Source organism: Podarcis bocagei (genome assembly GCF_964188305.1).
Source record: "Podarcis bocagei genome assembly, chromosome: 11".
NCBI classification, from domain to species: domain Eukaryota; kingdom Metazoa; phylum Chordata; class Lepidosauria; order Squamata; family Lacertidae; genus Podarcis; species Podarcis bocagei.
In genome coordinates, this window is record NC_138136.1 from 20,943,091 (window position 1) to 20,960,887 (window position 17,797).

The 17,797-nt window shown below is 42.8% G+C and overlaps 1 protein-coding gene and 1 long non-coding RNA gene across 4 annotated transcripts in view; one reads left to right on the forward strand and one right to left on the reverse strand.

Moving 5' to 3' along the window:
- Positions 1–3,844, forward strand: part of PGGT1B (protein geranylgeranyltransferase type I subunit beta) — a 34,561-nt gene extending 30,717 nt beyond the window's left edge. The window contains exon 10 of one of the 3 annotated variants that reach the window (XM_081213832.1): positions 3,196–3,331. Coding sequence is in view for 1 of the 3 variants with exons in the window: in XM_081213831.1 (XP_081069957.1) it covers positions 3,196–3,365 (170 nt within the window). In the remaining 2 variants the exon portion in view is untranslated. Of the gene's footprint in view, positions 1–171; positions 309–3,195 lie in introns of those variants that run through there. The other 2 variants (XM_081213833.1, XM_081213831.1) reach the window with 2 other exon arrangements.
- On the reverse strand, positions 245–17,337 carry LOC308597845. The gene is made up of 5 exons (XR_014013196.1): positions 17,120–17,337; positions 16,615–16,793; positions 15,884–16,034; positions 9,834–10,066; positions 245–360 (listed from the first exon to the last, which is right to left on the reverse strand). It is a non-coding gene; the product is annotated as an uncharacterized lncRNA (long non-coding RNA).
- Positions 17,338–17,797: the final 460 nt, after the last annotated feature.

Below are 17,797 nucleotides of genomic sequence, written 5' to 3' on the forward strand. Positions count from 1 at the left end.
TGTGGGAGAGAAGGAAGGAACCACCACGACTAAGGACTAACCAGGTATTGAAACTTTGTAAGTCTTAAGGTCTAAACAGCATAAGCAGTAAAAAAATGAGGGTTTTGGTCTAGAAAGATACAGATCAAAGCACAAATTCTCCTGCTTCCATTTCTATTCTCTTGCCTCTAGGTTGACACCCTTGTTCCTTTCTGTAAGGTAGGGTAGGGAACCTCAGGCCTTGAGAACAAGTTCAGCCTTCCAGGCCTCTCTGTCCAGGCTCTGCCGCTTCCTAAGCCACACCCTTCGCTGTCCCAGGTCCTCGAGTGTTTTTGACCGGCTGGAATGTTTCCTTGAATTGTGGTGATGTCTCTTGCTTATCTGAATGGAGAGAGAGACCGGTAGAAACATTTGATTTTCGTGCTGCTGGAATGTACTTTACTATCAAAGAGTAAAAAATCTGTTGCCCCAACCAGCTTTTGCCCTTGTGGTCCTTGTGAGGTTGTTCATGATGGGATGTGGCCTTTGGGCTGAAAATTTCACACACACACACACACACACACACACACACACACACACACACACAGCCTTGATATAAACAAAACGCTTGAGCACTTTTAGAAAAGAAAAAAAACCAGGATAGCTTTTTCTGTCTTATTAATACTTCTCTGGAAGTGTTTCCAGACATGGCATATGACCCATCATCCTTAGGAAAATGTCTGACATCTAGAAATTATCCAGATTCAAAGGTGGTCTTTCATGAGCAGGAAGGAACTTCTGCTTTTGGAAGCCATCCTCCCATGCCTCATCATACTGCGGGGGCTACAGTGTAGTGGAGGAACCAGGAATGCCCAGTTGCAGGAGTAGATTCTGTGTCTCCAGATCCAACACACTGTCTCACTTGGTTGACCAGCTGCACATTTTTAGTATTATTTGGTTGTTGGCATCAGCTCTTCAGGTGTGGTTCTGAGCACGCATACAAATTCAATTTCGTAAAGTTTTGGGTGGAATGCTGTGTAACGCTAAGGAAGTCTTTACATTTGCAACATGTTTCTCCCACCACCACCACTGTGTACTCCCTAATTCTGTTTTGTAGGTTCCCTCAGTCCTTTGGGGGGAGGGTGTGTGGTGGGGCAAGCATAAATTCATGTGCTAATGGAACGAGTGCATTGGATACCACCATTTAAACGGTCCTTTCCATTCACCAAATATGCAACAATTTAAAAAGCAGCAACCACCTTTGTTACATGTGTTGTGGAAGGAGTGGGGGAAGGGATTTTCACTTTGATGGACAGATCTAGTTGTTAATCACAGTGAATTATTTCCTAGGAGCTTCAATTCACAGTGATTTGGAAGAGAGGTTTCTTCACACGGGTGATCGTTCTCTGAATTTTGGCTCTCAGGTCAGGGTGTTAATGATCAAGTTAGACTATTTCAGTGGCTTCCTTCTTTTCTGATTTTTTCCTAATAAAGAATCAAACAACATAGTGCAATCTCCCTCTCTTTGGTACTTCCAGGAATGAAGGCAGATGGTGAGAAAATGCAGACTTTTCTGGGTGGCTTAAGCAAGGTACAATGCCGTAGGACAGTGGTTCCCAAACCTTTCTCCTCATGGATTGCTTGAAATTGCTCAGGGTCTTGGCAAATCACTTGTTTTTCCACCTGTTGTAGCAACTGACATGCACTGTGCTAGGTTTTGGGTTGAATTTTTATAGACGTGCTGTGGACCACTTTTTATTTTTTAAGATTCTGCAATATAGTCAGGGTATGTGTGTAGAGATTCAGATTTAACAGATCAAGTTTAGGCTGTAATAATGAATAGAACTGGAACAACACAGCGGCTCCAAAACAGACTGAGCGGCTGCACACCCCTTATGTGCCTTTTGGAGTTGCCATGTATCTCTTTGAAGACATGTGATGACTTTAGTCTTTTGACTGTATGACCTGGTATGTGGGATGTTGTTGGGAACTTTAAAGCAAATTATTAGGCACCTGTCCTTTAGTTTGGGACCCGCTAGCTGTTCTATAGGGCTGAGATACACCTTGTTTTCAACATCACAATATATCACCAGCTAAACATTGTGATAAACTGATACATTACAACGTCTGGAATAAGGATGGAGCTATGTAGAGGCATTGGCTGGCTTCACGGTTTTTTCTACATTGTGATTTTTTCAGGATGCACACATCATAATTAGCAGTATAGTGCAAGGTCAAAAATAATGAATCTGATATCACGATATGGACTTCAAATTGGTTTTGGACGATATGTAGGGTTGTCATATTTTCAAAAGTAAAAGCCAGAATACCCCAAAAGTAGTTGAGCTTTTTTAAGGAAGACCCCAAAATTGTTGAGTGAGATTGAACTCTTCACCAGGCTTTTTCTCATTTCTGGAATATTGTGTGGATTCTGACAAAGATTAATATAAAAGCAGGTGTAATGTGATGTGCATGACTACATGACTGTATTTTGTCCCAGGAGGCCTTCAGTGGCATCCCTGTAGAACAGTGGTTCCCGACTGGTGGGCCGTGGACCCCAGGGGTGTCCACTTATCCCACCCAGGGGGTTCATGGCACCATTCACATAACAAAAAATACCATAGAGATAACATTTTTTCAAAAGTAGGGGGTCCATGGGTTGGCTTTTGAAAAACGGGGGGTCAACAGTACTTCGCTAATTGGGAACCAGTGCTGTTGAATATTCCTGTTAAGTAATGCAAACTTTTAATAATGACAAGTATGTACTGCTTCCAGGGGGTGGATCAGTGCTACTTTAGTGGAATCACATGCGCTTGTGTAGCTTGGAATTCCTTGGTATCAGGGGTGCCAACCTGCAGAAAATATTGGGGTGGGGAGGTAAGCCCTGCCCCACATAATCAGTCACATGGCGTAGCACACACACACCATTTGAATGGCAATACCCATCAACTTTAGGGGGGCCTGGCCCCCTCAAATATTCTATTGGGGGGCACGCGAAGGGACCTTGGCTGAGTTGGCTCCTATGCTTGGCATACGTGGTCCCTTTCTCTCCCCCTCCACCCCAATTTGCTGTCTCCCATAAGCTTTAGTTACTACAGACAGTTTTCAGACAGCAAGAAGGAATATTGTGTGTTGATGCTATGTTTACTACTGGCATGCAGTGAGGTATTTTTTTTCTTGAGAAAATGGCAATTGTCTACTGCAGAATAATGCACATCCTCTGATGTCTCCTCCCAGATGCTCTGCATGCCTACTTTGGGATCTGTGGCCTGTCACTAATGGAGGAGTCGGGCATTCGCAAGGTTCACCCCGCTCTGAATGTAAGCACACGAACCTCGGAGCGCCTGCTGCACCTTCATCAGATCTGGGCAACCAAGGACTCTAAACAGTGTTCAGATGCCACATGACTGATTTCAGACTCCAGTTGAGCTTGGTAGCATAATTGTAGCCCAAGGTGAAAAGCCATGTATAACCAATGTGCTCTTTTTAAGTGCTGGAATCATACAATCAAGTTCATGTCACTGGCATCATTCAGACAGCAAATGGCCTTCAGCCAGTTATTCTGGATTGGAATTTTAAAAAATTGCTTGCCCCTACAGATGTTGTCTTGGTTTTAATGAATCCCTTCAAAGCAATGTTGTTCTATTATATTACTTTAAACAGTGCAATGGCAAAGTGTAATGATAATAAAAAGGATATTAAAATGTATTTAAGTATTTTCATACTTAATCCCTTGAATTTACTGAAATTTATTTGATACATTCTTCATATAAAATAAATTAAGTGTTGATTACTAAAAAAAAAGGTGTCCTTTTAAGGTAGATGGCAATTCTATAACCTTTGTAAAAAATAAAAAAATAAAAATTATTTTATTCATTATAATGGACCCGATATGTTTGCATTATTTTTTAGACACCTTGGCTGCTGCTAGTTGGAATATTTTGAGATAACACTTGGAGTACCACAGTTTTAACTGAACGTTAATGCTATTTTAAGATGTATCATTCTAACTGAAAAGAAATAACTAAAAGAAAAAAGTATTGCAGTTGATGTGATTTGCTACAAAAAATTGGACAAAAGTAGTCCAGTCTTTCCTGCATTCTGTGATCTTATTTATCTCACACAATCAAATACTTAACTGAAATGAGTGTAGACAGCAGTCTTAACTGCCCTTTGTTTCTGTCACTTCATTTTGGGGCTTTTTTCTGCTGCTTCCTGTATTATTAGGGGAGTTGTCCCACTGTTTCTGTGTGCGCATTCAATAACCTTATTTAATTTGCCCCCTTTTTTAAGCAAAGGAGCCATATTTCATTTCCTCATTTTGCAAATTGCATCACATTTATTTGGAGTTCTCTAAGCCTTCTTGGAGCTAATTCCTGCCTTCATAAACCATGGAATACCAAGAGCACTTTTCCCACCCCTTCCATTTCTCCGTTATTTTTATTTTAGCTGCATTAAGCCAGCATTCCCTGATTTGAACTAACTGGGAACTGTGGCTTAATACAAGCTTGAATCTTTGTGCTCAAGCCATTGTGGAACAGGAATGGGTGAAGCATGCTGTTGTGATGTTCAGAAGGGCTTTTTAAAAAGCAGACAAGCAAAAAGGCTTGGTATGCCCATTCTAAACTAAAACTCGAGTGCTTTTTTGAAAGTGTCTTCAGTAGAAGAAGTACAATTGTTAGGTACAAAGGTGGTTCAGATTCTGTTAATATAATACTATGCAAGTCTGATTTCTGAAAACTGCAATTTAGACAACAACCTACCTTAAGCCTTCCAAAGGGGCACCAGAGATATACTTAACCTTTTATTTGTTTGTGTCTCTTTTTGCACCCAGTTCATTATATTCTCAAGCTGATGAATCTGCAAAATGCGGATTCTGGGATTTGTTATTTCTTAGGTATCTTTGAAAAGACCATTTGAAGTTTGAAACATGGAAATCAGAAACATTAAACCAATAAGGTAATTTTATTTTAAATCCCTTATTTTTAAATGACCCTTGTAATAAAAATTTTAAGGTTTCATATATATAATAAATGTTCATAAATGTACCAAGCAAACACGTACATAAATATATAAACCACATGTCTGAAGCAGCACAGGAAGACAGTCCTGAAACCATTTTGACTCCCAAACTGACCAAAAATGTTTCTCTGCAAGGAGGGAGGGGGTGAGGGAACCTTCCCATTGTCTCAGGAATTAAGTGATTACCATCTCAAAGGTAATCTACCAGAAAAGTCAATCAGGTAACTTGCCACACAGGAGATAAACAATGCACTCAGATTTCTGTTGTTGACCGCCTTTTCTGTGATGTAGGTATGATGTTTTTGGGGGTGGTCTTAGACTCCAGAGTGGGCAATTTAAAATGTCTATATAAGAGCAGGCACACCTTTGTTCTGGGTGGTCCTCCTCTCTCTTGCATGTGAGGGGAGCACCCTGTTGCAACAGTTTAATAAAGATCAGGCTTACTAGCTGCTTTGCTTCTCAATATTCTCTGGTTGGCCTCTGTTATTTTCTCTTACCGATGGAGAACCTACAAAGGACTCTATAAGGGCTCTTGAGTACCCCATAAGGGAATAAGGGCAGATTTTGTTTACAACACCCTTGGGGTCCCTACTGTACAATTTTATGATTCTAACAGATGACCCTTAACTAAACAAGCACATTTAAATAAGAAATAATGCAGTGGTACTTTTCAGTAAAATTGAATTCCTCTTTACCTAACGTCAACATTTTTCTTTTTATTAAAAAAATCAAATTTGAGATTGTACTTTTTAAAAACTATTGCTGTTCTAAATATATATTCCTCTCAAGTTTCAGAGCTCATTTGAGACAACTAATAATTTGTAAGGCTCTGTTAGCACTACTTCTGCTGTTCAGACTTGAAAGGTGGGGATGCAATTATTAAATTTAGCAAAATGCAGCTAAGCACTGAAAGTTTAATGAATGTTAACTTGATTCCTGATCTCTATGTGATCCTCCTGCAGTTTAGCTACAAATATCCAAAGTATATTGCCTTTGGTGCAGCCCATCTTAATAGGCCCTAAAATAAACACAGCTACTAAGAAGAAAGGATTTAGTAGGAGACAGATTTTAGATATGGCCTGGAATATTTGTTGTATCTGTGAGATTAGTATCGCTGTGTGGCTCACAGTACCCTAAAATACAACACAGGGATTCTTTCTAATTTTAAATACATGAGCAGCTTAATAAAATTGGAACTTCCGTTCCACCCCAGTTACCAGTTAATTATTGTTATCTTATTTGTGTGTATGCAGGGCTTCTTTTTCAGCTGGAACTCACCGGAACCCAGTTCCAGCACCTCTCAGGTGGGTGCCATTGCCATTCTAAGAGAACAAGGGAGGCGTTCATGGTGAGTTCCGGCACCTCTTTTCCCAGAAAAATAGCACTGTGTATGTAACATGAAACTAAAATGTAGCTTGGTCTTTCTATTTTTCTCTCAGGGCTCTGGGGATTTCCTCTTTTTTAGCATTGCAAAGCAAGCAAGAATTACACCAGCAGTTCGGACCAAATTCAGACGTGCTGTAAAATAGAACATGGTGCCCTATGTTGTAGTCTACAATTCTAACCCCTGACCATTGGCCATGTTAGCTAGGGCTGATGGGAGCTGTAGTTCAAAACATCAAGAGAGTACTAGGTTGGGGTTGCAAAGCTCTTGCAAAGCTTTGGAATTGGATCCAGTCTAAGTTAGAGCTTCCCGTCAAAAGGAAAGGGACTTAACTAACGTTTCAAATTGATCTCAGTGGGACCCAAGTACAGTGGTACCTCGGGTTACATATGCTTCAGGTTACAGACTCCGCTAACCCAGAAATAGTGCTTCAGGTTAAGAACTTTGCTTCAGGATGAGAACAGAAATCGTGCTTTGGCGGCGCAGCAGCAGCAGGAGGCCCCATTAGCTACAGTGGTGCTTCAGGTTAAGAACAGTTTCAGGTCAAGAACAGACCTCCGGAACGAATTAAGTACTTAACCCGAGGTAACACTGTACCGTATTTTTCACTCCATAAGACGCACCTGACCATAAGACACACCTAATTTTTAGAGGGGGAATGCAAAGAAAAAAAAATTCTTTAAAGGGAGCGCTGAGCAGAGCCTGTATGCATCCCAGGCTTTGCTCAGCGCTCCCTTTCACAAGCTGCATGGAGCATGTGAAAAGCCTCTTGGGGGCTTTTCCCCAAGGAGGGAGAAGGGCAGCAAGTCAGTGACCACACATTCTTTAAAGGGAGCGCTGAGGAGAGCCTCCCACCTGCATTCGCTCCATAAGAAGCACACACATTTCCCCTTACTTTTTAGGAGGGGAAAGTTGCATCTTATAGAGCGAAAAATACGGTATAACCAACTTTTAGGCTGTGATCCTAACCCCACTTACCTGGGAGTAAGCCCCATTGAATTAAGTTGAGTAGACATGGTTAGGATTACACTGCCAAGTGTGCCTCCTATCCTTAAGACTCTAAACATAATCTCCAAAAATCTTTTGTGAAATGACATTAATCCATGGTGGTATGCCCAGGCTTTTGAACTACACTCTGGATTCAGATGTTTCAAGTAGTCTTGGAGTCGTTTGTACAAGATGGGTGGAACTCTAGTCTGGCTACTTCTAAATATAAGTGCCTGGGATTAGGACGTCCCATTGCCTATTCCTCCACAGCTCTTGCGTGTGTATATTGCATGCCCCTCCTCCACGTACCAGCAATTTCGTTTTCAATGGTCATATTTCTGCAGTCTAAAAATAGTAGGTTTTACAATTGCACATAAACTTCACTTTTGCTGTGTTGCCTCTGACATTTGGTGGCTCATGAAATGTGGGGCCCCTTGCATGTTGATCTCAAAACAGCACATGCAGACGCTGGAATGCCATTGGGAGATCAAGAGTTCCCACAGTTTTCCTTCTAAAAAAGGCAGCCGAGTTCTGCCGCAGCTGTTGATCTGATACCAAGTCTGCATTGGGTTCTTTTTATTTGCTTCCCCCTTTCTTTCCTCCTTGCCCTCTCAGCAGCTGCAACGGTTTCTGAAGCAAACAGGCAGTGGAGAAGCTCCCCACCCCCCATATTAATTCTCTCTCTCTTGCTCACAAACAGCAGAGGAATGAGGGACTGTGTGGCATGATGAGTGAACAGCTTCAGAGGGGCTATGAATGCTTTACCAACATGCGTAAACCGCCGACCTCTTCATTGCTTGTTTGCTTTTAAATACCAGCACATCTAAAACATTTAAAAGTGTGTAGCATAGTTAATTTTTAAAAGTGTTTTAACGGTGGTGTGCCTTGTAAGTAGTTTTGTCCGCATCTGCAAACATTGCCACCATTTCTCAACAGAAGAGCCAGTGCAGTGCCCAGCGTTTGATTTGGGTTAAAAACAACCTGGGTTCAAATGTCTGTGCAGCTGTGAAACTCGCTAAGTAACAGGCTGCAAGACACTGCTTTGATTACCTTACTATTGAATTGGGTAAAGGTAAAGGGACCTCTAACCATTAGGTCTAGTTGTGACTGACTGGGGTTGCGACGCTCATCTCACTTTACTGGCCGAGGGAGCCGGCGTACAGCTTCCGGGTCATGTGGCCAGCATGACTAAGCCGCTTCTGGCGAATCAGAGCAGCGCATGGAAACGCCGTTTACCTTCCTGCCGGAGCGGTACCTATTTATCTACTTGCACTTTGACGTGCTTTTGAACTGCTAGGTTGGCAGGAGCAGGGACCGAGCAACGGGAGCTCACCCCATCGTGGGAATTCGAACCACTGACCTTCTGATTGGCAAGTCCTAGGCTCTGTGGTTTAACCCACAGCGCCACTCGCGTCCCGCTGGGAGGAAAAGTAAGCTGCAAATAATGTAAGTTAAGAGGTTCCTTCAGATGCCGAATGTAGCTGCTGGAAGAAGTCCTGTGCATGGAATTCTCTCTCAAATGTGTCTTCTGAAAATGAGGCTCTTCACATTTCGAATCAGAATTGTAGAATTGGAAGGGACCCTGAGGGCCATCTAGTCCAGTGTTTCCTAACCTTTGGTCTCCAGCTGTTTTTGGACTACAATTCCCATCACCCCTGACCACTTGTCTTGCTAGTTAGCTAGGGATGATGGGAGTTGTAGTCCGAAAACAGCTGGAGACTCAAACATTGGTCTAGTTCAATCCCCTGCCATGCAGAAATCTGGCATCCCTAACAGATGGCTATCTGACCTCTTCTTAAAAACTTCCAATGAAGGGGGAGTCCACCACCATCTTCCAGGGGAGTCCATTCCACTGCCTGACAGCTCTTACTGTCAAAAAGTTATTCCTTATGTTTAGTTGGAATCTTCTAAATTGAATCCATTGGTTCATGTCGCAACTTGCACAGCAGCAGAAATCAAGCTTGTCCCATATTCCATGTGATGGTCATCATATTCTGGATAAAACAGGGAGGAATTTGAAAGTCTGGATAAAGGTGTGGGAACCACTGCTGTAATCCAGGTGTGCTTGACTCTGATCCGTGTTTCGCAACCAAGAAATTGCACTATTTTTTAACAGACTTGGCTACTTCACCTAACCAATCTGCATGTTGTGGGTGTGGGTGTTTGGTGCACCCATTGATACTGGATTAAGTATGTGGTTGAGAGAACTGTGATTGCCCCATCTGCCCAGCTCACAATGCAACCCACATTCATTAAATAAAATAATCCTGTGTGGTTATTAGCCTTCAAGCACCTACCAATATGCAAATGTCTTAAATTGCTTGCGAAAGACATCAAAGCTATAGCTGTAGGGGAATTTCGGTGCTCGCTGTGCTCAGAAACATTTGCACAAGATGCCCTTTGTTCCCAGGTCCATGTAGACACTGTGCTGCCCCAAGAAGCAGTAGAGGAGATATTTATGGTAGGTAGAGCGGGGGCATACCTGCTGGCCTCTCTTGTCAAGCATTTTTCCTTGATAAAAGTGTCCTTGCTGTTTCGTTTCGCCTGAAGAGTCAATGATCGCTGGCCTTTTCTATTTATAGGAGGTATTCAGTTTCCTGAATAATTCTTCTCATCCTTTTCTGCGTCTTGAATAATGGCATGGTGTCCTTTGAGAAGCAGGAGATTATGTAGCTGTCGAGTTCCTCTCCAAAACGAAGTAAATAACCTGTGTTGCTTCATGCACGGAAATATAAAGAGTGGGTCATAAAAATGGAGAAAGGGTTAATAAAAGCATTGGGGTGGGAGTGTAAATCAAAGAAGACCCAATAACATAACTCTTTGCTCACTGGAATTGTGTTTCAGGGGAGAAGTCCCAGGGTTTGATGCATTTCAAAGGGAAACTGATTATCTTAGAAAAGCAGCCGAGAGACCCTTCCTTGGCCCTGGGGCACAGCTAATTGCCCAGCAGGCCACTTTCCCTTCCTATTTCCATAAATCTTTGATACCATGTCGCTTTCTTTAGCACAATTAATATACTCAGGCAACACACAGCTAAAGCCAGCTCCTGTTTTTAACCCTCATTGCACCTGCATTTTTCTGGCAGCAGCCTGATCCTATGCATATGTACTCAAGAGAAACTCCCACTTATTACTATTATTATTATTTATTACTATTATTTATATCATGCCCATCTGACTGGGTTGCCCCAGCCACTCTGGGTGGCGCCCAACAAAACATTAAAAACTGAATAAGCATGCATAGGGTTGCAGCTTCAGTTAACTTCATCTGCCAAGAAATGGTCCCCCCCCCTTTTTTTTAAATGCTGCTGCGTATGTATGGTATGCCTAGCTATAGAGATGGGGGTTGCTGCTTATAAATATGTAACAGCACACTGGAAATTATGCATGAAATATTCATATTGGTCTACATATTTAACCCACATTTCTGACATGAACTCTTCTTGCATGGGCACGTGATAATGGGGGAAAGGGTTTTTCCATGGATGAATGCCAACGTGCTGAGAAGGTTAGCCATGTGAGAAATAGGTTTTAAATGCCAGAGGCTTGACGGCTTTTTCATTACTGTATATAGAACTTGCATTATTGTATATATAGATGCACAAATAGTTATTATTTTGGTGCCACATCATATACACATAGTTACAGGAGCTGCATTAGAAATCACTAGGACGTCAATGTGCTTTTTCCCCCATTGGTATCTCAGTTTCCATAAAAATGCCAGAATAACCATAAAATGTGCCTTAAAAATAACCTTTGATGCACAGCTAAGTGACGTGACTATGTCACTAAACATTTCCCAACATTCTGGCCATGCATATTTAGTTCTTCCACTGCAAACATTGTGGTGAATGACAAACAAAACACTTTTCAAACTCCAAGCAGGTCTAAGGTAATTCTCAGTAATTACTTCTCTACACATTTCCTTTCCAGGAATTCCCTTCCCACAGAGGTGTGTCTGGCACCTTCATTATGTAGTTTTGACGTTGTATGTTTGAAGCTGCACCTCTTTATCCTGGTCTTTGACATTTGAGATAAGTGTTTTCAGGAGTCCTCTTGTTCCTTTGATTGTAATTTCTTTAAACTGTTTTTAATACTGACTTTTAAAATGTTGTATCCCACCCTGTGGTGACTGCTGAAGGGTGAGTGATTTATTTATTATCAACAACAACCACAACAAACTGAAACACCCCTTACAGTTCTGATTAATTTTAGTGGGTGGTTATTGTTGGCGTCCATCTGTCCCAAGAGACAATGAAGTTGCACCTCTCAGGGTGAAGTTGAACCAAACCATCTTAGGGACTCCACTCTGGATTTGTGTAGGGTTTACTCCTCCTGAAGATAACCCACAAGGCAGCAAAGATTTAGGATCAGAGTTTTCCTCCTTCTGGATGGGTTATATACTGTATGTTTTAAGTAATTGCACCAGTGCCTTGAACTGTATGGCTTCTGGTTGAGATACTGTGGGAAGATCCCAAACACATGGGCAAAAACACCAAACAACTACGGCTGCATTCAGATGTGGGGTTTCTTGTGTTAGTTCGGCTGGTTATAATGCTAGCGTTTCTCTCCCAATTTCTAATGCTCCTTTTACACTGCAGTATGTGCTACATTATGGAACTATGGCTTTTTGATTGCTATACCACTATGTCACACTAAACTTTAAATTTTGTGTTTTGGCGTTTAGTCGTGTCCGACTCTTTGTGACCCCATGGACCAGAGCACGCCAGGCACTCCTGTCTTCCACTGCATCCCGCAGTTTGGTCAAACTCATGCTGGTAGCTTCGACAACACTGTCCAACCATCTCGTCCTCTGTCGTCCCCTTCTCCTTGTGCCCTCCATCTTTCCCAACATCAGGGTCTTTTCCAGGGAGTCTTCTCTTCTCATGAGGTGGCCAAAGTATTGGAGCCTCAGCTTCACGATCTGTCCTTCCAGTGAGCACTCAGGGCTTTTTTAAAAATATATATATATAAGACAACAGGCATTTAAAAATTTTAAATAGTGGGAATTTTAAATAGTGGGATACCACCCCAAATTTTGCCACATGAAATTACAATGCAATACTCCTGTCATTTTCGGAGTTAACAGGTTTGGAAACAGATTTATTTCTGGAAACAACACAGAAATAAGCATTAAACTTCCCCTAGATTTTCAGAAGTGGGAATTGTCAGGTAAGGAAACATCAGGAAAATTGAATAAAGCGCTGTCTGAATATAGCCTATGTGATTATTGCAATATGGCTTCAGATGCCACTGTTCCTATAACAGCACACTAACCAATATACCTCCATGTCCTACCAAAGGCTGAAATACCCAATCTAACAGTGGGAACATTGAAGGCCACAAGGATAGATTTAGCCCTACCAACCAGAGGAATCTGCATTGCTGTCTTTATTCCTGTTTTCCTGAGCACACTGGGAAGGAAGAGTCTTGTTTTCTTGTGGCTGCTGCCAGTCTCCATCAAAGGCACTCTCTACAAAGCCACAATAGTTTATGCAAAATTGATAAGCTACTAATGCGAATGCTCTTATGCTCCGAATGGCTTGGGCGCAGCAGCACAGAACATTTCTCTTAATGCAGCTGGCAGAATAAAAAGCAAACCCATTTCTGCACTTGAGAGTGAAATGTAGCTGTGATTAGATTCAGCTTTAAAATGCTTCACACCGTTTGTTGTTTTAACAGAAGAAAATTCCTAAGTGCAAGAAGGCTGGTTGCACTGAGATACTTTACTGCTTTCTTTGATCCGCTATGGGATCCTTCTGTTGCCTGGCAATAACCTAATCCTACACATAAGAGGACAATAAAAACATTTGCTACACCATGATAAATCTTCTGCTCTTGCTCATAGTGTTTGCCATATTTTGTATCCTACCCTTCCTCCAAGGATCTGGACTATTCATGAGACTTTCCTCCAGAACACTGACCGATACTGTCGTTTGATGTACAGTCCTTAACGTTCCCCTGTGTCATCTCAGGATATTTCTGGCCAAAGATCCGGTATGTTTTTTGTTCACTGTTTTTCCGAAGATGCCCAAATGAGCTTTGAATATATTGTTATGAGTTGGTGGGGGTAGACGGCATGCTTTGAGCCCACTTCTTATTCCTAGATCCAGCATGAATTCAATTCCTGGAACAGCCAGGCTAGCTTCCTGGTGAGGTAATGGCCCTCTAAGCATGGGCCATTAAGGTAACAAAGGAAGTGCCTCTGTGCCAGAGGAAAAGTTAGAAAGACAAAGGCTAGAGTTGGGAGTTTTGAGTGATGTGAGCTAGAAGCTGGAAGACTGCAGGCTGGGCAGCTGGGAGAAAAAGCCATGCCTGCTTTCTTTTTGGCTCCAAGGTGGTGGCTATGGGAGAAGAATGACCCACTTGGGGTTTTGATGCTGTGAGCCCCTCCAATGTAGACTCAGTTGTATATTTTGTTGTTGTTGTTTAGTCATGTCCGACTCTTTGTGACCCCATGGACCAGAGCACGCCAGGCACTCCTGTCTTCCACTGCATCCCGCAGTTTGGTCAAACTCATGCTGGTAGCTTCAAGAACACTGTCCAACCACCTCATCCTCTGTCGTCCCCTTCTCCTTGTGCCCTCAATCTTTCCCAGCATCAGGGTCTTTTCGAGGGTGTCTTCTCTTCTCATGAGGTGGCCAAACTATTGGAGCCTCAGCTTCAGGATCTGTCCTTCCAGTGAGCACTCAGGGCTGATTTCCTTCAGAATGGATAGGTTTGATCTTCTTGCAGTCCATGGGACTCTTGAGTCTCCTCCAGCACCATAATTCAAAAGCATCAATTCTTCGGCGATCAGCCTTCTTGATGGTCCAGCTCTCACTTCCATTCAGTTGTATATATGTGCAAATAAACCATATATCATAAGGACACCAGAGATTCCACTGTGCCTCATTCTGAAGAAACACGAACCCTTGGCTAAGCGCCTGGGACTCCTGGGATCTCACACCACTCGGAGATTGGGGTGGCGTGCAACAATATGAAGGATTCCAAGTCCTCGGTTTGGTATATTTGAAATTAAAACAACGTAAAAGGGCTCCTTAGCTGCAGGAATATCCCCTCTTATTAGACATGCATTCATTCAGCTCAGATTTCATACTAGGCCCATAATTGACTGGTAAATTTTAGAGGGCTGAATTGTCTTTGAGTGTATCCTGAATAAAGGGGCGTATTGGGCAGGGCCTCACATCCTGATTGGGCTCTTGGCAAAGCATGTTTGGGCAGGAGAGGAAACAAAAGCAAAGAAGAGGCAGGGCCGGGAGTGCCTAAAGAGGGCAATTGGAGAGGAGGTACAGCCAGGATGGGCAAACTGCCCTGAAGATCTTTTCCTTGGGGCCAAGGCTTGCACCACCTGCAGCTGCTGCATCCATTCTAATGCAGTTGAGCATAAGAGATATTTGAAGATGGCTAGCGTATCTCCTCTCAGTCTCCTCTTTTCCAGGCTAAACATACCCAGCTCCTTCAACCGTTCCTCATAAGGCTAGGCTTCTAGACCCTTGATCATCTTGGCTGCCATCCTCTGCACACGTTCCAGCTTGTCAACCACCTTCCTAACCTGTGGTGCTCAGAACTGGACAGAGTATTCCCGGTGTGGTCCCACTGAGGTGCTGTGGGTTAAACCACAGAGCCTAGGACTTGCTGATCAGAAGGCCAGCGGTTTGCATCCCTGCGACGGGGTGAGCTCCTGTTGCTCAGTCCCTGCTCCTGCCAACCTAGCAGTTCAAAAGCATCTCAAAGTGCAAGTAGATAAATAGGTACCGCTCTGGCAGGAAGGTAAACGGCGTTTCCGTGCGCTGCTCTGGTTCGCCAGAAGCGGTTTAGTCATGCTGGCCACATGACCCGGAAGCTGTATGCCAGCTCCCTCGGCCAATAAAGCGAGATGAGCGCCGCAACCCCAGAGTCGGCCACGACTGGACCTAATAGTCAGGGGTCCCTTTACCTTATTACTTGTTTGGGCACTATACAGTCATACCTCATGCTAAGTTTGCTTCATGTTACGTTCCTTCAGGTTACGTCCTGCGGCAACCCGGAAGTACCGGAAAGGGTTACTTCCGGGTTTCGCCACTCGTGCATGCACAGAAGCGCTAAATCACACTTCGCGCATGTGCACAAGCGCCAAATCGTGCCGTGCCCCTGCGCAGATACGGCGCTTCAGGTTGTGCTCTTTTCATGTTGCAAACAGGCCTCCGGAATGGATCCCGTTCGCAACTAGAGGTACCACTGTACTTCTGTTGATGCAGCCTAGAATATGATTATTGTAATCTTGAATCTTCTGTTTACTTTTGTTGGCTGTTTGACTGTGATGGCATCTTTTTATGCTGGGGTTGTTAATCAACGAGGGAGTGGGCTAGAAATTTAACAACCAAACAAAATGCAGTTGCCCAGTATTCCTTTTGCGGCAACTTTGCCTCTGGCCCAGCAGGAACTGTTGTAAGCAGAAGAAAGCAATTTGTTACAGGTCCAGCCGCTCTGACCACTGTCATAGGTTAGAATGAGGTGACAGGACTTTAGCAGAGGAAAGGCCCCCACCTACCTTGCCGGAGAGAGCGGCATCGATCTGCTTTGCCGTCTAGGCCCAAACACAACGAGCAGTATAAAGTTACCGCCTTTATGAACGTCTTTTCCTCTGTGTTGGTTGAGGACAGTTCTTCTTTCTCTCTGTGCTCATGTTGTTAATCTGGATCCTTTGTCACAAAAAGAAAACACAGAAGACAGTGTTGAAAAAAAGTACTGGAGATGTGCCGAGAGATTCAAACAGCAAGCTATTTAGCTAATGAATTATCTAATGGAAGCGCACAGTATCTCGTAACAAATGAGCTTGATAGCTATTCATGCACTCAGTTTCCAGAGAAATAAAGGGTATATTGTGTCAGGGATAACCTGTAGAAAAGATCTGGAGTAATGTTACTACAGTAACCTTAACCACGAGAGCCTCTGAAAAGGGCCATTCTGCCATTCTAAAGTAACCTGTGGACAGAGAGGTTACATAATATGTTTGGGTCAGGTTTTCAGCTCCCAGTCTCTGAATAAGCTATTTTTCTACAGAAAATCTGAGGCTATGCAGGCATTCAAACCTGTTGGGAAAGTTATGGTACTGCATGTTCAGATTCAGAAAGGACAGAGAATAATGGCACTTCAGAAGGCAGAAGACACCTAGATTCTGAGCATGGAAGAATCAGAGCTATTATTGTTCTTTAGAAATCTACTTTTTAAAAGAAACAACATAATTGGAATGAGGTAGGTGAGGAATGAACAGTGGCTTACTGTTCCTTGTAAATTTCTTCTATCTTTTCTCCCTGTGAACAACGAAGAAATATCCCCTCTAACACCAGACTCAGGAGGCTGAGAGCCAAAGCATGGGAGTCTTTCATTTCCTTTTTCATTGCAAGGGGTTGGACTAGATGACCCATGGGGGTCCCTTCCAGCTCTACAATTCTGTGTGTCTAAAATGCATAAAATACACACCATTAATGTATACATTAAGTTTGTCCTTCCTGGCTTATAGATACAGTGGTACCTTGGTTCCCAAACTTAATCCGTTCCGGAAGTCCATTCTAAAACCAAGGCGTGCTTTCCCACAGAAAGTAATGCAAAATGGATTAATTCGTTCCAGACTTTTAAAAACAACGCCTAAAACAGCAATTTAACATGAATTTTACTATCTAACGAGACCATTGATCCATAAAATGAAAGCAATAATCAACGTACTGTACTATAAAATAAATAAGACAGTATTGTAGATGACAAAAATTAATTTCCCCCCCCTTACGTGCACTGATGATAGTCCTTGTTTGGATGGGGGGCTTTTATCCATTTCTGCAGTCAATCTGTAGCTGAACTGGGTTCCACACAGTCACAAAAACAAGTCACAAAAACGAAGCCACAAGCCACAGTCACAAAACGAAGTCACAAGCGACACTCACATGTCAGTCCCGTAAAACGAAGAACAAGTCACAGTCAAAAAATGAAAAGCCACACAAAAATGCAAAAAACAAAAACAAAAAAGAAGCTCAAAATATCACTTCTGTGTTCTCGGTGCTCGGGACTCAACAGTCAACAGAAAGCCTGATGTTCCACTTCCAAGGCAAAGTTCACAAACTAAAAGACTTCTGGGTTTGCAGCGTATATTTCCAAGTTGTTCATAAACTAAGCTGTTCTAAAACCAAGGTACCATGGTACTGCCAAAGGGAGACTCGCCAAGGTGGTAAGGGTCAATGTTCCTTTGAGAGGGAACTGTTCCATTCAGCCTTACAGAGCTGGTCCAGGTAAAGACTGAGTTAACAAGGTCCTTTTTGAACTCCTTTGTATCAGGCAATTTCTCCAGTGCTCCATTCTTGGGCAAGGTGCTCAGTGGTTTGGTGGCGTCCCAACTCTTATTTCCTACTTCCCCGGATGACACAAATTATCTAGATTCCTTGCTTTCAATCCAGTTTCAGGTCCAGTTATG